The sequence below is a fragment of the Vigna unguiculata genome, chromosome 5 (genome assembly GCF_004118075.2).
Source record: "Vigna unguiculata cultivar IT97K-499-35 chromosome 5, ASM411807v1, whole genome shotgun sequence".
Taxonomy (NCBI): Eukaryota; Viridiplantae; Streptophyta; class Magnoliopsida; order Fabales; family Fabaceae; genus Vigna; species Vigna unguiculata.
The window spans coordinates 41,868,102-41,891,013 of record NC_040283.1 but is presented as its reverse complement, the minus strand read 5'-3'; the positions used below and the strand labels follow the sequence as shown (position 1 = coordinate 41,891,013).

The 22,912-nt window shown below is 28.6% G+C and overlaps 1 protein-coding gene across 1 annotated transcript; it reads right to left on the bottom strand.

The window, feature by feature from the left end:
* Nucleotides 1-1,660: 1,660 nt before the first annotated feature.
* LOC114183566 (homeobox-leucine zipper protein HDG2-like) lies at nt 1,661-8,380 on the bottom strand. Its single transcript, XM_028070634.1, has 13 exons — nt 8,071-8,380; nt 7,402-7,627; nt 6,597-6,865; nt 6,271-6,388; nt 5,994-6,182; nt 5,200-5,652; nt 4,920-5,021; nt 4,610-4,810; nt 4,325-4,499; nt 3,951-4,222; nt 2,745-2,840; nt 2,236-2,612; nt 1,661-2,140 (listed from the first exon to the last, which is right to left on the bottom strand). Exons 2-12 carry the CDS (start codon nt 7,504-7,506, stop codon nt 2,247-2,249), a joined length of 2,346 nt encoding a protein of 781 aa, XP_027926435.1. The 5' UTR covers nt 7,507-7,627; nt 8,071-8,380; the 3' UTR covers nt 1,661-2,140; nt 2,236-2,246.
* Nucleotides 8,381-22,912: the final 14,532 nt, after the last annotated feature.

The window sequence follows — 22,912 nt, the reverse complement described above, 5'->3', positions numbered from 1 at the left end:
ACAACCCGACCCGCCAAAAAAAAATTCATCCACTACCCATCCATTTACCTGTCGAGTATCCGCTTAAAAAATATCCGTGAATATTTTTAAAACCCGCGGATACCCGTGGATACCCGATACCCGCAAATATTTAAAAAATATATATTTTATAAAAAATTTAATATAAAATTATAAAATTAAATTATAAATTAAATTAAATTTTAATTATAATTAAATTTGACATAATAAAATATATTGTTAATTTTAATTTTAATTAAATTTAACTTAATAAAATATAAATTAAATTTTAATTTTAATTTTTTTGCGGGTAACGAGTACCCGTGGGTACAGGTAGTATGATATCCGTAGCCGACCTGTTTATAAACAGGTATTAAAATACCTACGGATAGTAACTATCCACCGCAAATTTTATCCACGGATATTTTTGTCATCTCTAATTTCAACTCAAAGAAAAATACATTCCGTAATAGAGTTTCAATATGTATTTATAACATTCTGCAAATTAAAGTATAGAACCTCCACCAACACCTAAAATTATCTTTTAGTTCGGAAAGGTTACAATTATATTTCCAAAATCTAAAGCAACATTCAGAAATACGTTTCCACATAAACTAGTTTATAGAAAGAACACAGAAAACAAAAATGAACATAACGGGGGAAGAAAGCGTATCATTAAAATGGGAGGTGGGAAAAGTAAAACCCCTTTCAAAGTCGATCTGAAGCCCAACACAAGTCCATGGCAAATAAAAATATAAAAAAGACTAGCCCATAAGTATTTTTAGAACAGTAGTTAAATAATTTAAAAAGATATTCAACAAGCATAATATATATATATATATATATATATATATATATATATATATATATATATATATATATTGGTAAGTTGACGCATCTTTTCTGTTTTTTTTTTACTTAATTAAAGTTTGTATTATAAGAAATTAATAAACACATCTCATGATCTGTCCATATCGTTACAATTTGTTGATTAATTGCTCTAACTATGAAACTACTAGTTCATCTTGAATTAGAGATATTTCTGATTTAATGAGTAACTTAGACAAATTGTTTAATTATGTTTTAGTATAAGGTGCAAGCCAAAGTGGGTAAAGGAAATAGACATTTGACTTCAATTCAGTATGATAGAAAATATTTCTACAGTGAACTGGTCTACTTCAATGTCCTCAACTTGATGTTAGTTAAAAAAAAATATGTAGAATGCTTTTTAACAGTTGTTCCTCTTATAGGTCGAATAATAACTTCATCCTACAGTTTCTTCAGTCCAATGTCTGTTTTTGAGTTTCTATATCAGTTTTTTATATATGTCGATTATCTGCAAAAGGTATTTTTTATAAAATGCATATCAAAGAAGAAAAATAAAGTCGCTTAAATGGAGTTGTAGGCCTTTTTCAAAATCTTCTTTCCTTTATTTAATTATCTTGATATTTACTGTAACAATAAGTAACTTTAGAAAATATACGTTATTAAATAGAGGAGCTTTTTCCATTGTATGTTATGTTTCACAAAACATTGTATAATTGAAACCCTAGGAGTCAGTCAGAAGTGTTTTTCCGTAGATTGATCCTTAAACATTTCTTTAAAAATAAATTAAAACACAACACAGATAAAAATAAGATAAGAAAAAAAAAAACACAGGAGATGAGTTGACAAATTGGAAGAAACATTGAATTGAAAATCTTAGAAAGGGTCAAACACGTGTAGTGATAATTGAACCACTACACTAAAGGTGCAAGCTTCCCAATTACTAGCTATAGTGTTGTTGGTGCTTGAGCTGAAACACAAATAATAACAACTGAAGAAAGAACATGAGAGCTTATCCCAGAACTACAACCTAATAATATCAAACGAAAAAGACTAACTATAAATACGCAGTCTTGGAAGGTGCAGACAGAAAAGTATATGGTCTTCATTGATTTTTAAGCTCTTATAGCATTTACTATTTCCATGGAAGTCAATTCCCGAACCTTAATCCTCTCCTTTTCAGTGTTAAGAAAGGATCATGCAAGGTGCGCTCTTGACTTCTCATCTTTTTTTTTTTTTATAAGCCGAAGTTTCCAACACCTTCCCATTTCTCCAAAATGCACTGCACCTCTTTATCCTTTTTCTAAACTGCATCCAACTTAACAAATACAGAAAAGTGCAGTTAGAACAACCTCGGAATATTTGTCACAACTGTATGGATGTTTTTTACAGGAGTGTTGGTTTTGTTCTTACCTAGGCTTAGGTCAAGCAACTTCACCAGACAAAGCAGCCTTAATTCTCTCCACAGTGCAGGCAATGAGATTGTTAACGGTGGCAACAGATCCAAGAGAGAGTTTTGCAGTTGGAACTGAATCAACCAAGATTTGGAAGGCCACAGTCAAAAGAGATCCACCATGTCCAGTGTCACCTATGCTTCCTCCATGTGCAGTGGTCCCATCTGGGAGAATAGCAAATCCAGAAGGAAGAAGCGCCACGTAATCAGGGTCTCCTCCGTTCAAAACCACGTTCATTGCCACTATATCTACCGGAGCATAGATCACAAATGAACCCGTAGAGTCTGCGCAACTCTCTTGCAATATCAACATGTTACTCTGGCTTGAATTCGCACTCTGCAACACAACATCGTTAACATATATGACATAGGTTGCTTCAATCTTCAATTTGTTTGACTAGAGATGAAAGAGAAAAGTTTCATGAAATCGATGAATAGTAAATGTGACTCTTACGCATGATAAACTTACATTCACGCGAAGTAGAGAGACACAGTTTCCAGTGTCTCGTCCATTGGCAATGTGTGCCATTTCTTGGACAACTCCTCCATTTGAAAGAATATCCCACTGTTTTCAAGGATGAAAAAGTTAGATGAATAATAAAATAAACAAATATCAGTGAGATGAAAAGATAATTAATATTAATCCAAATACTAACTATTCATAGATGTTATTATGATTATGTTTAAAGAATTTATCAGCACCTATTTTCTCTTGGTATTTAATTTTTTTATTAACAAGAACAAATCTATTCATTAATATTTATAAAAAAATGTACAGATTCGTGTACAGTTGAATAAACTAGAAAAACTGCTATAAATCTAATAAAGTTTATGTAGTTCCTTCATGTGCAAAATAACATTTAAAATTTATATTTTCCTTTAAATATCATTTGAATGACATTTTTTATTTTTAAATATATGTATTACTTTTCTAATTGAAAAAAAAAATTCAAGAATTTCGTATCATTTTGTTTATTTTATGTCACTTCTGATTTTATTATTTTTAGAAAATCTCCAATTAATATTTTTACTAACTTATTTTCTATAATTTAATAAAAATGAAGACATTTCATGCCATATGACAATTGAGCAAAAGCAATATTTATAAGATAGGAATGTTTTGGAGAAATAATATTTAATATATATATATATATATATATATATATATATATATAAAATAAAACTGCACAGAGTATTTATAATATTTAATATAATAATATTTTTTTTTCTTAATTAAAAAAGATAAGATGATTTAGACTGACACCATGAGGTCATGTTCAAAAGTCTAAAAACTTAAAAAAATTAATTTACTGAGGGATTAGAACAGGCTATCAGATAAAATTAATTTGTGAAATGTCAAATGACAAAATAATATGAACAAAAAAAGTTGCATGGTCTTCATGATCACTTTGTCTTCTGCACTTTGAAAAGGATGTTTGCAATTTAAAGCAATTGATATGAGATAACTTAGTTTAGAAATTTGACGTATGATAACTAAATATTATGACTACATATCAGAGATGAATCAAGCACCAAACTAGGCAATGTTACCCAATGAAGAACAATGTCTAGTAACCTAAGAGCCGACAATAATGCAGCCTAGAACTTTTGACAGGAAGACAATCATTGGTGCATAATTATTGTCTGGTTTGAATACATAAGTAATGCATGTTACCTCACTTCTGGAGTTCTCATCACGGAGGAATTCAAACACCCTTTTTGGTGACACCGGGAGCCAAAAAGAAGTTGCAGCACTGAGAACAATGCCAGGAGGTCTTCCTGGGTCATCAACACTCTTACGTGTCATCACCCTTACATCATCAGCTCCAGTTCCTGAGAGTGTTGTCCATGTGTGTGCAGTAGATGCACTCACTCCAGCGCAGAAACTTATAACCATTCTCTCAGCCAGTTTCAGCATACTCTTCCTCCCATCTTGGTTTGTTATCACTAGTTAATTACATTACAACATTTGTAAAGTTCATTAAGGAGAAGATTCATACGTAAAAATAGAAAAACAATAAATGTTTGTGAAATGATATATATATATACCTCCAACATCTACTGTGGGAATGTTTGTTGCCATGGCACAAGCAAGCCTCTCACATTGTCGATCCAAGGTAGCAATCCAACGTTTTGCACCGAATGCATGTCCAGAACTAACAAGCTGCTTGTATAGATTGTGAACACCTCTATCATCCACCTCAACATGCTCAACCCATATGACCTATAATTCCTCAAGGATATGATATGATCCATGAATTTCATTTTTTAATGGAAAAGACATGTAATGAATTTCATTCCCTATAAGGATTTATTAATTATATTATATCTAACCTTTGAGTAGCCATTGGGCATTTCTTGAATTAAGCAACCTGAAGGCCTTCTTCTACATCTGGCCGAGGGACTAGGACGCAAATTATCCAAAGATACGTCCACTACAGCCCAAGTCCCATCACCATGCTGCTTACAATATCTTACAAAATAGCTCTCTCGAGTTGGCACCAGAGGTGAAGGTACTTGTAATTCTGCTGTCATCTGCATAATAACACAATTTGTCGTGCATTTTAGTTATATATATGAATCCTTGACAAATAAATTGAATGTACTAGGTTTCACTATCTCTCTATTCTATAAAATACATTACCACTTGCAATGCACCATTGTAGTTTCCCGCCACCCCAGTTGATAACACCTCCAAAGTCATTGCTCTTGAGACAATGCCAGAGAAAACTGTGGACCATTGATTCTTAAGAGCACAACAAAATATATAACAAATGTCAGAAACTAAAAATTAAACTTTTGAAGAATATCTAAGTACGACAATGTCAGATGAGAAAATAAGTGGACAGATACTGTTACATATATATGTTGTGACATAATCAAATGTTTTTGTTTGTTATTCTTTATTCTTCCTGTACACTTACCACGTCCATGAGAATCTCGACGAGGCTAACATGGTTCATGATAACAACTGCAGTTTCTCGTGAAGCTTCACACTTGAAACCAGCGGGTTTAGGACCAATCCCTCTAGGAAAAGACCTGATGTATTCATCCTCATTGAGAACAGTGGTAGTGCCATCCAGAGTAGTCAACCAAAGAGGATCACCCATTTGCGCCATTCCAATGAGTTCCTCCATGGCTGCAACAGCAAGCTCTATTATGATGGGTTTATCAGCCTCAGTAGGTCCACTGATTGACCTAAGAAGATCTCCTGCAGCTCCACCATACATGTCTCCACCAATGCCCGCAGGCTGGCCACCAAAACCACCTCCGATCCCAAGCTCAAGTGGTCGCGGAGGAACAGAAGGAGAAAGAAGTGGATAACTCACCACAGGCTTCCCCACATACTTCGCAGCAATGGCAGAAATCCTATCAATCTGAACATGAACACCCACATATATAAGAATTAAGAAAAATAATGTTTAAAAATAATTCAACATTTACCAACAGCTAATTTGGATAATTTAATTAATTTTCTATTTTATTTCTTATTTTTACAAATAATTATGAAAGTACCATTGGGTTAAATTATTTTTATTTTTAAAGATTTGCTAAGCAAATAGTGTAAATGATAGAACTTGTCTTTATTATTTTTCTACAGTTGTAAGATGGAGTGATACTTTGTTAATTTTTTATACAAAGAAAAGGTTTCTCTCAGCATAAATAGTCTTTTCTATCTTGATACATCTACCATGCAGAAGCTCCCAAATTGTGCTACCTCTTCTCTGAGGCGAGCATTTTCAAGCCTCAAGTGATGTTCGTCGAATGACATTTCCCCTATAGCTGTTGGTCCTCCACAGTTAGGGCACGAGGCATTGCTGAGAGCTTCCCTGAACCTCATATTATCAGCTCGAAGCTTATCATTTTCAGTTCGGAGCTGTGTGTTCTCATGGCGCTCATGTTGTGTCTGCAACACAAAGCATCACACGCTTAAAGGGTTGCTTCCTCCTTTTCACTTTTAAACAAAAGAAACAAGAGCCAAAAATCAAGTGTACCTTTATCTGAGTGCGCTTGTTCTGAAACCAAAACTTAACCTGCAATGGCTCTAACCCTAACTCTCGACTCAGCTCCTTCCTTTGCTTGTCATCAGGGTGCGGGCACTCCTTAAAGAAACTGAAAAAAAAAAAAAAACAATTAACAAATTAATCTCAATAGCTGTCACGGGTCTGTTACAATAGTCTCAAGTTTGAGTCCTGATGAAATAAATTCAAGCCCTAAGTTTTCACTGTATGGTTTTGTAACACTGAAACAGGATTGTGAATCTGGTTCTGTACCCAATGAAGTTACATTTCAAAAAATGAGTGTATTTTGGGTGGCTTACGCTTCCATTTCCTGGATCTGGTGCTGAGTGTGGCGGTGGTAGCGTTTCTTCTTGTTGGGACGAGGGTCTTGATCTTCACCGGAAGCACCTTCTTGGTTTTCACTTCCTGACTTGGTGGCACTGTCAAAGTCATCTTCGCGAATTCTTGGGACATCGCTCTCTGAAGTGTTCTGAGGCATGTCCAAAGGAAGAAGTTGACCAGCTTCCATCAGGTTTGGCTGGAACATTTCTACAGATCTTTGAGATTCCGGAGCCTTATGGTTTTCAATCTAACAATACAAGAATACGAGGTATATAGTACAGTTTAGTACACAAAGAGACAACATAAATAAAATAGAACCAACAAGAACACCTTTTTTATGTTTCTTTTTGGCTTTGTGTCTGATTCACATGTATAGACACCCAGCTAGAGGGACTAATTGATGGGATAATTTAAATTATTTGGTATGAGAGTTGTGCAGAAAACACGGGGATTTTGACTAGGTTGATGGTTTTCTTGGGGAAAGTGAGCAAGTAGCTTCACACAGTGAGAAGGAATAACGCGTTTTACGAATAACGAGAAGGATAGAAGAGAGAGTTTGAGCTGGTTTGGCTTCAACTGAGACCAATTTTGACTTGTGAAAAAAATAAGGTCACTTTTGAAGGATAAAGTCAATTTGAGCAAACCCAACACATCATTCAATTGGCATCAGAATCAGAACCGAATTATGACAAAAATGGGGCAAAATTCGAGAGATTGAAAAAAAAAAAAAAGGAAGAAGAAGAGATTATCAAAGACATTAAATGGTGAAGGTAGCACACTGACCTGGCCAAGAGAGAGCCCCGAAGATAGTCCAAAGCCACCAACGTTGCCGTTTCTTCCGATCATCGAGGGCATGTTTCTTGCTGGAATCATAATACCAGCTGGCATATTTCAAACTCTAGAGAATTCAATTCTCTCTCTGGTGTCCAGTGTTGTGTTGATCTTCTGAGACCCTTTTATGTCGAAAAACTTCACAGGTTGGGCTTCTTCTTGGATTCTGACAAGGCCACTTCAAAAAGGAAACATGCTAACATAATAAGCCAAAAAACCCAGGCACAGAAACGTGACTTCTTCGCATGTATAATTAAAAAAAAATGAATAATTAAATGCATAGTGTATATGCCATATTAAAATGCACAGAAACAAAGTGTTGACAAATTTTCTGATACTGCAAAACCAGACACAACCAGAATCAGAAAGTGAAAAAAAAAAAAAACAACTAAACATCTCGGGGAAGGAACATATACATATGGCAAACCTACCGTTCCTTTGGCATTCTAGCAACCCTAGCCAGCCAAATGCACCAAAGAAAAAGTAAGATTTTTTTTTTTATAAATAAATTGCTAACTGCATGAACAGTTGGGTGTGGCTAAAACAATGATCTGAAGTTGCGGGAATGATATACCTACCGTTTAGAAAAGCAACATGTAGGAGGAGTTCTCCTGCACTTACCAGTGGAAGGTGATTGCCGGAGACGATGGCTAGGTAGAAGAAGATGAGTGAGTATTTAGATCTACTTTGGGGCTAAGCTTGTTGCCAAAAAAGGGACCCTTTTAAACATGGGAGAGAAAAAGAGTTTGAGAAAGAAGTTATGGAAAAAAAGTTGGTTATATGTGGCAAGTAAAGAAAAGCTTGATGAGTGTTGTTGTGATGGGAAAAAGCTTGGTTTGAAGAGAGAAAGTGAGAAGAGGAGAGGACAAAGGAATTGAAGGAGTAAAGAAAAGGAGGAGAGAAAGAGGGAAACAGATGGAGAAAATGTGGCAGCGATGAGTTATTGCTGAGGGCATTGAGATGGTGCAATTGCATTTAATGGTGAGCCAAAGAGGTGTAATTGCTAGTGAATGAGAGAGAAAGAAAAAGATAGAGAGAGAGTGACATTTTTTCTTTTCTTTAGCAAGTAATTTTTTTTGCCCTCGGTAGAGTTGATGGTGCAACAAATGACGGCTACCAAACTTCCTTCTGTTGCTTCTCTACACTCCATTTACTCTCTCACATATACTCTACCATACACACACTGTAACACTACACACACTTTCTCAGCTTCTAATTCTGATTTTCTCTCTTATTAAACTGTGTTACAGTAAAAACATGAACCAAGACGAGGAAGGTTTTGGTTGTGGAAATACCATGATGTTGTAAAGTTTGTTTCTTTATTTTTGAAAAAGTGTGTTGACGTGTGAACACAAAGAGGTGATGCTAGCCTGGACTTTGAAAACGCATCTGCATGTTATGTTGTGGGAAATTTTGTTGACTTGGTTTATCCTACACCTCTATGCTGCATTAATGAAAAGATGGTTCATACACACACAAACTATAATTAATGGTAACAGGTTCGGGATAGGATAAAATTATAAAGTTAAACGGTACTCTATGTTATTATTGTTTCAGCTCCAAAAAGTACATCTTTGTGTATCTTCTGCTATAACAAATTCAATTAATGACAGTATAATAACTTCCTGTGTAGTAACTGTGATTAATTTATTTATGTATATTTTCTGTCATATTACTTTCAATCTTATTATAGCAGGTATTATGATTTAATTATAAGTGTGTGATGAATATGACTTAAGACCATGTTTAACTTGTTAATTAATTAGTACAAATATGAACCAATCATTATAATTGTGTTGCACGTTATTATCATTCCAAACTCAATTTATATAGTTTCATCAATGGGTAATCATGGATTTAAATATTTAAATATCATAATTTGTACGTAGCCATGCATTACATGGATTTCATATTTTTTTTTATTTATTTATTTCCTAAAGGACCATGATCCGTGACTTAATAATTTGTTAATGAGTTATTTGCATTACATCATCCATTGTAATGGCGTTGAGGACTACCTTGATTCTACGTTTGATTCTTTTTCCCATGATACGTTGAAAGGTTATGACATCACATATATTCCAACAGATGGTAGTGTCCTTTTGGAACAAGAAAGTTTCCATTTTTTTCGTAGACTCTTTTTTTTCTTTTAATTGGTTGTACCTAGCCATTTCTCCAAAATGATTTGAATCATATTAAGCGTATATACTATATATATACATATAAATTAATTTACGTATACTTGTATCCATATACATACTACAAATGAGTAGTGCGTATTTTGTCTAAGTACAAAGAGTGAGCATTTAAACCGAAATATATTTGGTGAAATAAATGAATCAAGCATAGTTGATGATCAATAATGATTTAGCTATTATTGTAACTCTTTCAATTCAAGAACATAGAACATCGTTGTCAAATATAAAGAGAGGTTCTGTAACACATTGTACAGTGTATTTAGCACTTGGACAATTGCTAAACACGTATATACATAATGCATTTATACGAAAGTGTTCAAGATAAATATAATAAATTCCACGAAAACATGACACCCGTTTGTGGCGCGCAAAGCATAGCCCAATTTATGAACCTTTATTATGTCAAAAAAGATAATATATATATATATATATATATATATATATATATATATATATATATATATATATATATATATAAAAGTAGTAGTAGGAGTATTATTTTGAATTTTGTTTTCGCATTAACTACACTATACTCAATATTAAATGGATGCTATATTTGTAAACATTCTCTTGATAAAAGATTATTAAATAAATATTTAATGAAAATATTAAAAATACAAAAATGCATTTAATGCTTTTAGTAGTATTTAAAAAAACATTAAGTTTTATTAAATTGTGCAATAACATTAAAACTAGTATTTATTCTCTATCCACCGCTTAAAAAATAAAGAATATTTACGTTAATTTTTAATATATTTTACTTCAATTCTTGTGTGTATATAAATATATATTTTTTGGAGTTTGACTTGGAAATAGAAAGAATGGTAAACGTGACTACTTAAAAGTTCAAAAATTAAAAAGTCATCTCATCAATTAAAATATTTGTGTAAAGTAAAAGAAGTATAATTAAGTAATAAAATATAATTATTAATATTTATATTTCTTATTTTACTACATAAGGTCTTAGAGAGAAAGAGAGAGAGGAATTAACTAATTTTACATGAGCTATTTTTCTTTCATCTCTAAATATTCAAATATGAGTTATAATCATTAAATTATAAAAAAATTAAAGAGTAACTATTTTAAAAGTAGTGTATATAAAAAATTAGTATTCATACATCCTTTGTTCATTTTTCAATGTTGATTTTTTAATAAAATATTTTTTTAAATTTCAAAATAACGTGTATTTTTTAATTGTGCCCTTAATTTACTTAGTTTAGTGAATATGAAAAGAGAAAAATAGTTATAATAACAAAAAGAGAAAATATAATGAAATGTATTGAAATAAAAACTAAAAGAAAGTATACCCGGTAAATGTCTTAAAATTATATTAAGAATAAAAAAAAATAGTGAAAAAACCCTGATACACTTAAAAAGACAAAGTATTGTTAAAAAAAACACACTAATTACAAGTGTATTATATAATCTTGCATATGTTCTTAATTACTTAATAAAGCATTTAAATGCTTTAAGAATGTAAAAGCATTTAAAGTGTTTTAAGTATACATAGGCATTCAATGTTGGGTTAAATATATTTTTGGTCCTTCAAGTTTCAGCGAAATTTGGAATTAGTCCCTCATCAAAACTTTTGACCAATTTAGTCCTTCATTTTTCAAAATGCGTGAATTTAGTCCTTTTAACCAAATTTTGGTAAGTTTATCTGACGTTTCAAACGCATTTCATGATAGTATTTAAATTATTTACACTGTTTGTCACATTTTTGTTTCAATGTTAACTTAAATACTATCATGAAATGCGCTCGAAACATCAGATAAACTTAACAAAATTTGGTTAAAAGGACTAAATTCACACATTTTGAAAGATGAAGGACTAAATTGGTATAAAGTTTTGATGAGAGACTAATTCCAAAATTCACTGAAACTTGAGGGACCAAAAACATATTTAACCCTTCAATGTTTAAAGATTATAAAACATTTATAATGATTTAATAAAGATACTAAAAATATACAAAAACATTTAAATTTTTAATAATGAAAACATTGAATTTTGTTATTCTGTGCCATAACATAACAATAAAAATTGTATTTATTTTATATTCATTACTTCAAAAAATGTAGAATGATGATTCAAGACTCTTAATATGCTAAAAATTTATAATTTTTTAGGTATAAGAAAAGTTAAAATAAGGAATATAGTATTTTTTTAATTTTATTTTTGAATTTTGATTTTTGAATTTAATTTTAATTTTAGTTACAATTCATACACAATAATGATTTGAGTGATAGCCTTGCATGTGAATAATGTAAGAATAAGTTGATATTTTTTGTTTCGAATTGTTTGGTTTAGTAGTTCTATTGCTAGGTCAACATTTTTTGTGTGACTGTTAAGTAAGTTATTATTAGATTATGTCAGTAATTATGAAATTAATTATTATCATAGTGTATATCTTACAAGAAAATTATTAAAGAAAAATTCATTTTAAAAATAAAAAACAATTAGTAATTATAGTAACTAATTTATAATGTATAAACTAAAAATTATTGATATATAAAATAATGCCTATTATAAATAAAACATAAAAAATTTGTGAATTATAATCTAAATTGATATTTAAAATAGTTATAAATAAATTTATGTATAAATTAGTCCCTAATAATAAATTAAAGATTAATTTAGACACTAACTAAAACAAAACATTAGTAACTAATATTAAAAATAAATTTAAAATTTAATTCACAAATCAATTATAATTTTTTTATTCATAATAAAAAATACTTTATATATAAATAATTATTATTTTGTAAGTTGGTAACAATATTAATCATTGTAATGACTAATTATTTGTCTATAAAATTAGTTGTTATTTAATGATTTTACTGTAGTTAATTTTAATCATGGATGTGATCTTAAGTCAAACTTAATAAAATTTGTGTAAAGCTTAAAAGTATGAATATAAAAAAATAAAGAGAAGATAATTTAAATTTTGGTTAAGTAAAAAATGATCAAGTAGTACTTTCTTTATCTATGAAATGGATATATATTAATCATAAACATTATGAGAATATTTTTATTAAAATTAACTGTTTCCATATTCCTGAGTAATTGAAGAGAAAACTTAATATGTTTGCTAAATTTTGAAGTTAAGGTGTTGACACATCTACTTCTTATTTAAATAAATAATTTCCAGTTAATTGTATTTGAGCGAAGTACACAAGTATGAATATGTCTGTAATATTTTTCCTTTTATAAATGAACTTTAAATATTTTGAGTGTATTTTACAATTTTAAGTTTATATGAATGAATATTAGTATAGTACTACTATTTTACAATTTTTAATTTAATTTGGCATGAGTATAATAAGAATATTAAATTATGAAATGTACATATGAATAAAATAATTTTAATAAAAATATATGAATGCATTAGATGGTGTCATGGTGAAAACCATATGAAATTTTCTTTATGGCCAAAACCATATGAATTTTCTTGTCATTTATTTGAGAGATAGGAATTTTGATGAATGTGTAAACAACTATTCTATCATATCATAGGTTTATTTTGTTTTTATATGATTGTGACTGAGATAAAAAGTTGATTATCATAATTTGATGGTTATATACCGTAAAATATATGAAATATATTATGAAATTAATTTTATATTTCTATATTTATTGTATTTTATTAAGAAGTAAACTATAAGTTTAATTTAATATTATAAAATTAGTTTAATAAGATGAAATTTATATTTATTTATATAATATAACTTGGTTATATATTTAGTTAATGTAAATTTTAATCTTAACTAAAACTTATAAAAAAAATTAATAAAATGAAATTTCACTCACCTATATAATTTAAGTATATCTTTACATAATGTATAATCCAACACATATCTTAAATTCTATTATTTGTTTTGTATTATTAATTACCGGAATGGTATTAGTCAGTGCTAAAAACTAAAAAGAAAAAAAAATACAGGATTGGAATTAAAAGGTTTTTATATTATATGTTTAGTGTATATATTTGTATAAAGTATATAGTTTGAGATTTTGTAAGTGTAAAGTATATAAGTAGCAATGGTAGAGTTGCTAATATATATATATATATATATATATATATATATATATATATATATATATATATATTATTAATCAAATGACATGTTAACTGATAAACCGAAATTGGTAACGATATTCATGGTTCTAATCATATTAATATATGTTATGGTGCTCATAGATACTAGTTCTAGAACTTATTAAAAAAATTCCTACCACCATAAGTCTCTCTAGTAAAGTTACAATATATATAATTAATTATTTTATTTTCTTAATTAGTTGTCGTTTTTCCTCACCATATTTTTGCTAAATAAAACCAAATGGTATATTTAAAAGAGAATAAGAGTAATTTAATGCAATTTAATCGTATTTAATGTTAGATTAATTGTGGTAGAATTCTTACTGTACCTGATGGTACTGTTGTTTTAAAGGACGGAAACAATTAAGATAATTTTTATTTGGTTCGTTGATGTAATAATTTTAATAATTTCCATGATCTTATTGAAATAATCATAAGATTTGTTCATCACCCGTTAAATTTAAAAGTAACTAATCCAAATATGTTTTGAGACAAAATCATTGTAGAAACACTAAATTTAATTATTACCTTAATAATGTTCTGGATTTAGACTTGAAAACATCTTCTTAGTAAGTTAAGTTTATTGACATACCTACTTTAAAAAAAATTTAAAAATAAAAACATAAATACAACAAGTTTAATAATAACACACTAATTAACAAATAAAGAATTCACAAAAGAATTTATAATATAAAATGATAATAATTAAAAAATAAAATATAAAAATTGTTTAACCAACGATAAATGTTGATCCACCTCAACCTTTATACATCAAGTTGAAATTAGACAATCCAAAAAGAACTATCGCCCTGTTTGAACTTTGCATTTAAAAATAAAACTTGACTTTTCCTGATGAAGTAAAAACAATAAATATATAAGAAATACTTCTATCTATGTATAAATAAATATACATAAATGATGTCTAATAATGTCAAGTTAACTCAATTTCCTTTTCAGTTAGATAAAATTTAAATTTGAAACTATTCCTTAATCTGAAACAATTTTGTGGTAGTTGAGGTATGTCTATGATAAATTAAAGCTTAGTTGATATTTCTAATAAGATTAATCATATTTTTAGTTTCTGAAAGGAATTAAATAAAATTTTGGTTATAAAATTTACCTTTTATAATATTTATATATTTTTAATGCTCAAATTTTAGTCTATCTAAATAGGAAAAGAAAAATGAAGTGTTAGTTTTAAGAAATGAAATTTGAATTAAAAAAATATAAAGATAAAAACTATGAATTTTAAAAGTAATATACAGAAACCAAAATTTCAAATTTTTCAGAAAACTAAAAACACCATCAATCCACTCTAATGTTATGTATGTTAATTTTCCTGCACGATTTTGTTGTATGGTTAAAGTTACAAAATTATTTTCTAAAATATGTCACAAAATTAAGTGTGTAAATATTGCCTCATAGTTTAAAACTTTTTAGTATTGTCATTTTTTTTTAACATAGAACCATTTGCTATTCAAATACTAAATACGCATAAGACAAATTTAGAAATTCAGATTATCTGTCCATGCAAAAAAGTATCCATAGTCAACACATAACTTTTTTTTTGACTTTTGAGTTAACTTAAGGGCAGACAACCTTGTATAATAAGTAACTGACATAGTAGATTATTAATACTCCCACAAAATAATAGAAAGAAGGTCTACCAATTAACATATTTGGTAAAATATATATTTATAAATTTTATTACATCAAAATTACAATATGTATTTCATGAAAAAGAAATTAAAAGTAATTATAGGTAATTAATAAAATAAATAAAGTTGTTTTGGAGTTGGGTTGAAGGTAAAAGTTGAGATGTGTGTGATTTTGACATAGTTGAAGAGTGGACCTAATAATAATAATAATAATGATAATAAGATTCCCTTTATTTATTGATTTCTCTGAAGCATTGGCCATAGGAACCACCGCTGCACTGCACCACACAACACACTTTCTCCCTCCAACTTTGCTTCCCTTATTAATGCCCTCTGAGCCACGCAAGCTGTCCCTGCACCAATGCAATCACAATAGTCATTTACTATATTCATGTTTTTTTCCTCATCCCTATCCATTTTTCATTTTTTTTATTTTATTTCTGCAACAAAAATTATTTCAAAATTAACAACCATCACTTTTATTGAACGGCGTGAAAAAGATCACTCCTGGGTCCCTTGCACCTTCCACTTCTGTCATCAAATTCAAATGGTCCCTCCCTCCCTCACTACATGTTAAAACTTCTATATTTCAATTCAAATTAATATTCATTTGAAAAAAAAAAAAAAAAACTACTAGCAATGTTCTCGAAGACACTACCGATGAGAGATGAGGTTATTGTTTAGGACAAAAGTCAAAGGTTTCGTGTGGTTGGGTAAAATGAATAAATGTGTGAAACTCACTGTGAACTCTGCTCACACAACACAACACCAACCAACCAGTCCCATGGCAAGGGAGGGTTGGGTGTGGACCCAACAATTTATTGCTTGTGGTGTCACTGGTTTGGGTCAAATCTCCCTCTCTAACTTGTTTCACCAATTTCACTTACAAGTCATTTCAAAATATTGGTTAAAGAAAAAAATATAAGTGTGTTGAGTAATTTTGGTTAATTTTAAAGAATTTCATATTTTCAGATTTATTTCTGAGTGAATTTTTAAGTTATCTAATTATCAATTGATTTGAACTATAAAATGTTGATTTTTATAATAGTTTTTTTTATGAATTGGTTAATTGACTCGTAAGTTTTTATGTAAATAATACATTGAGATTGAGATTATTTTAAATGATACTTTTTGAGAATTAATTAAATGTGTTTGTTTGTTAATATTTTGATTGGTTATGGAATAAACTGAAAACAATGAGTAAGAAACTGAGATTAATAAATAATTAGTTGAGAAACTAAATAATTTTTATAATCAAATTAAGTGATTAAAAGATTGATTTATAAAAACATAGACCTGTTTGTTAACTCAATTTAATTGAAAATTTAAGAAATCAACACGGCAAACACTTTAATTATTGTATCATTAATTAAAAATTATAATCTGAGAAAAAAATATTGTGTGTTATATTCTGAAAACATTTATAACATTTTATAAAGACCATATACTTTAGTTCTTGTTACTCTTAGAAGTTTAATATAATTTACACTGTAGATATCTTTACGTCATTAACCCCAAAGATATAATTAATGTATATTTTTAGAGTAGTTATTCATAAAAATAACTATATTTATAATAATAAAATGATTATTTATATAGTTAGTGATTCAAATTAAATTTATTTTATTCACTTTGTATTCATTAATTATAGTGCTATTTATAAATTTTTTTCATAAAACTGATGTAATTAAATATAATACTATAATAGAGATTAATAGTATTAAGTTTTTTGAATGTTTTTTTTAATGATCAATGATATATCTCAACAACCTAATGTAATGTGTAAGGATTTGAGAAGTAAAAAATAAAGAAAATAAACCTTCTTTGGATATGAGTTTTACATTTACCTAGTTGAACATGATTTCAAAAAGATTTTTTAGAATTTACTATTGCTTTTCATGTAAAAAATTGGGACAAGGTCATTAAAATCGAGATTTATTTAATTAAGAAAAATAATATTTGAAAGTTATTAGATTTGGCCTAAAAGAACAAAAGTCACAGTTTTATGTGGATTTTTTTAAGAAAAAATATCATCTTGATGGATTCATAGAAAAAATATAAGACAAGATCAATAGTAAAAGATATTACTCAAAAATTCAAAATATATTATTTTGATACATTTGACCCTAGTTCTTTTGTTTAAGTGTTGGTATTTATAAAATATATTCATAAGTTAGTTATTTGTCAAATGAATATTAAGACAATTTTTCTAAATGGTGAACTAAAGAAGAAAATTTATATGTTTCAATATGAAGGGTGTGTCTTGGTCTAGAGAACAAAATATATAAACTTTTAAAATCTTTATATGGACTAAAACTGACACCAAACAATGACATGAAAAACTTGATAATATTTTACTTTATGATGGTTTAATACTAACAATGTTGATAAATGTGTGTAGCCTAAATCTTAAAAAAGTGATTGTGTCATTATATGTTTATATGTTGGTGACATGTTAATTTTTGGAATATAGAATGCTATAATTTCTAAACCAAAACTTATATATTTATAGGGTCTAAATTTGAAATGAAAGACATGAGTGAAATAAATGTGATTTTAGGAGTTAGAGTCATTAGAAATTGAGACATTATATTGCTATCCCAAGAACAATATGTATTTAAACTAATAACAGTCCTTATGATGCCAACTTGAAATTAAAAAAAACATAGAGGAAAATCTTTTTAACCTCAGTATGCCCAAATAATTAAAATTTTGTTGTATTTAATGAGACTTTCTAGACCAAATATTGCTTATACATAAGTAAACTAAGTAGGTACAATAGAATGCACAGAGTCTTGAAATACTTAAGATGTGCAATGAATTATGCCATCGAATGTTATGACTTTCTTGTTATACTAGAAGGTCACAACGATGTTAATTGGATCTTTGATTCAAATGAGATAAAATTCACAAGTGGTTATGTATTCACACATGACATTGATGTGGTTACATATAGATCAACCAAACAAACAATTATTACAAAAGCAAATGAAATTAAAGTTTATTGCTTTTAAAATGGCTAGAAAAGGAGTTTGGGTGATTGAAAAACTACAAAGCAAACACTCATTTAGAAATGAATCCAACTCCACTTGTATTAATACATTATGATTGTTAGTCAATGATAACAACTAAAAATAAAATTAACAATATGATTTTATTGATTACGTTAAGTCAAAACGAAATCTAGTAGATCATTTGACATAACTCCTAGGGAGAAATATGATTTTAGAAACATTAAGGAGAATACGACTCAAGCCACTAAGCAAGTAAGTTAAGAAAACCCAACTTTTGTGATTGGAGATGACATGGATAAGGTTCATCTGGGTAAAAGATAAGTCACTATTAGTTCTACTAGCACTAAAATTGATTTAAAATAAAATTTATCCATTTGTATGGTGTGTGAAGGTTCTAGATACCACATCATTGAGAAGATAAACTTATAGTTAAATTCTATGTGGTATAAGGAATTTTAACTTCTAACAAGTTTTTAATGATTTTCAAATATCTTACCAATGATATATGATTTGCAACATATACTTTATGAAATCACCTATATGAGTGTTGAGTAGACCACTTGCATGAAATTTTGATAAGATTACTAAACCACATATGAATACCAAACACACACATGACTTAGTTAGAACAACATAACGGTAATAATACGTATTGTGATTAATTAACCGTAACACACATTATGAGTTTTTGGTTTAAATAGCTTGCTATACCAACTATACTATATGTTAATTTTCTCAATTTAAGAGTAATTCATATAACTTGTTATATAACTCCAATGCATTACATCTAATACTTAAGATTTTATTCTTTCTTTCTTTCTCTTATTTTTTTGCAATATGTGAGATTATTGTGAATTTTAAGTATTACAAAATACATATTGTCCCATATTGTCCCATGTTGCCTAGATTACACACTCTCTAAGAGATTAATATACCAAGACACTCCCATACTCTTAAAAGTGGGTAGAAAAGGAATATGGCCTCTTGTGTATAGTTGTGGACCTCACTTGGATTTTCGTGCATGATTAGGTTCAAATCTACCAATTTTCCTGCCTAATGAATGTAATAAGAAGATCTAAGTTCTTTTTACCACTTAGTTTATTTATTTATTTTATTTTTGCTTGGCTAACATAAATATCAAAATATATATGAATTTACCAATTTTCTAACCATATGAAGTTGAAACCTTTGTTTATGGGATCCTTAACATCTATTATCATAAATTATTATAATAATGAATTTGAAATCTGATCGAAAATATGTTATTATAATAATAACGTAATAAATTATTTTCATTTTATGTTATCTTTTCTTAAACTTTTTTTTCATAAGTGTGTTTAGATATGTAAAAGGGAAGACCTTCTTCAACACTCGATTTGTTAAATCCACAATCATATATATTGATTTGACTTTTACTTAGTATGTATATGAAATTTTAGAGTAATTGACCAAAAGTGTATAATGAAACTTTTGCGAGAAAACTTTCTATAATGATTATATTAAGAACCTACATAATGTTTGTGAGAACAATTTCTAAAATAATTATACAACATATAACTCAATAGTTTAGTTATTCAATAACCAATCGAAACTTTTTGTCTTATATGAATCTACATAAGATAATATATTCTCCAAAATAGTATAAAAATTATTAATATGAACTATGTCTCGAAAAAATAATTTTAATTTAATTTAATCCTATAAAACTGTTTTAAAAACATAGTTTATAACTTATACACACACTTTTTTTATTCATAATTTAAATCATATTTATACATATTCCACCGTATCAATTTCTGTTTGCTTTACAAAAATTGATTTAAAAAATTAAAATAATGGGTATACAGTCATAATTAATTTGAGTCTCTCTTTATTGCGTATCTTTTCCTTTGAACATAAAGAAAAGGTTTCAACACTCCAAGACAATAATACAAGGAAAAGATACTCCTGTGTTATTATTATCTTGTAACACACGGAGCAATACAAAGATGTGGGTGACAATATTAAAAATTTCGCCAAACAGTTTTAATATCCCTTTCTTTTTTCACGTCTTAATATTTTGTAGAAATATATATATAAATATATTAGTTTGCAGCAGTGACTGTCAGCATATCCTAAACAATTTGAAGAGAGTGAAAATGATCAGAACTCAGCTATAATGAAGTTGTAGCAAATTTTATATGTAAAACCTCGAGTTTTATCAACACTCCACCACATCAATCTGCACACATTCAATGTAAATGACCAACCAACATTCACCTTTTATAAACACTATTTTCTCTTTGCCTTATAAACACTACATTAACATACCTTTATTTTATTTTATATATATACACACTAATGTAGACTTTTTAAAGACTGAAAAATGAGATTTTTAAAGACAGTTTCAAAATCGTTGTTGGACTAGTTGTCATTAAAAGTGCATAGAAATGACGACAGGTTCCAAAACCATCGTCATATTGGTAACATGACCACAACAGTTTGAAACATCGTCATTGAAATGCGTCCTAGAACAGAAAGTGTCACACAAAAGACGACGATCCATGCCCAAACCGTCGTTATAAAGCGATGAGATACTCATCAACCAAAACCACAATGGTTTATACACGGACTATTGTGAAAAAAGAGTATATAACGACGATTTTGACCATAACCTTCGTTATATGTAGGTGTTTTTTTTTTAAAAAAATCAGGTTGGTTATATGGGTTTATCCAAACCTATAATCAAAATACATTCAAACAAAATTCAAAACACTTCAGAAATATCCAGAGACAGTTCCAAATATTAAATGATTCCTAAAATTAGTATAAACTAATTCTAACTCTCACTAACTCTAGCTTTCACTAACTCTAACTCTCACTAACTCTAGATAGAAAGTATTTTGCTTACGCTTGTTGAACATAAGCTAGTGTTCTTGATTCTATTTGATTTGGGTAATTGAATTTCTGCAAAAGTATAGGAGAACTTAATATAGTAGTACATATGTAAATTATTTGAAGTTAAAATTAGTACATGAAAATTAACATATTGCTTTATCCTAACCACTTTTCATAATTGTCTTGCACAATTATTGTCATTAATTGCATGACATAATAGTCACACTCAAAGCTTCCAATGTGTTTATTACACTGAACTCATAATAAAACTATTTAAATATATAAATCAAATGATAATACTAAAAGTAAATAAATAAATATATAACATATAATAATACATACGAATAATAAGTGTCATGGTCAAATATTCTTTATTTTATTATTTTTACTAAACTTAATTATTATTTTTTAATTTATTTATTAACTATATATATAATATAATATATAGTTATAATTGTAACTTTAATATTTATATATGAAAAATAATGTACAATTTAAGGTATTACCATACTGAAATCATTGTAGTATAAATTTAGAATGTTACACTGTTTGAGAATGTGACATGTCAATACATAACAAATATTTTGATATTTCCTCTTCGATAATATATATATATATATATATATATATATATAACCATAAAAGGAAATCTTAATAACTAACTAAATATAAGAACGAATCCAACACATAAGATGTGATATAAAATATATTTTTCAAATTAGTTTTTTTTCACAAACTTGCATAAATAGACTTTATAGTGCTATCTTCTTTTTCACTCGTGACTTGTTTTCTTTTCTTATAACAGGAATTCACAATTTTTTGTCTTTTTGTCTTCTTAATCTTTCCCTCCCAAGACAATAATGCAAAGAATTATGTTCATACTGTAGTGGATTATGTTCATACTATAGTGGATCATGTTGTCTTTCAACTCCTCCAAATATATATATTCCAATCCATACACAATGTAAAGGTTGTGTTTGAACTCAAAGATCAAGTCAAAATCTTAAGCAACCTGAGTTCATACTCTAGTGGATTATGTTGTAAAAAGGTGATGTCATGATCATTTATCTATATTGTATTAGTATGCGTTTTCATGTTTTTTTTTTTATCAGCAAAGAATAAAATTAAATTAGCAGAACACTTGAGGAGTGCTCTAACCCTTATACAAAAAACCTGTATGATTTGATGCATTAACTTAGCATCATAACATCACCAGCCACAACCCAATCAAAACACTTGGTTACAGTCTATATAAGCATTATGATCCACAACCAAAAGGACCATAAGCGAGCATCTATATCAGATCACCTAACATAATATATACCAAACGCTAACAAAAACCAAATCTTCTTTTTGATGCAGAATAATATTGCAGATTGTATATAACGCTGAAAGCATGAGCTTTGGATTCCCTGGCCAAAAAATATATGCGGAAGTTTAGCCTTGATGGAAGTCTTGCTAGTGTCCTAGTCTGCCTGTTTTCATCCTCTCACACAGCATCCACCGGCTTTCCTTCAAGTTGTTCTATGGCTTCCTCCATCTTGTTTACTTATTTGCCTTTTTACTTTAGTTTATGTAGTCTTCCTTCTATCCTTCACTTAAGAATCCTGGCTCTCTTAA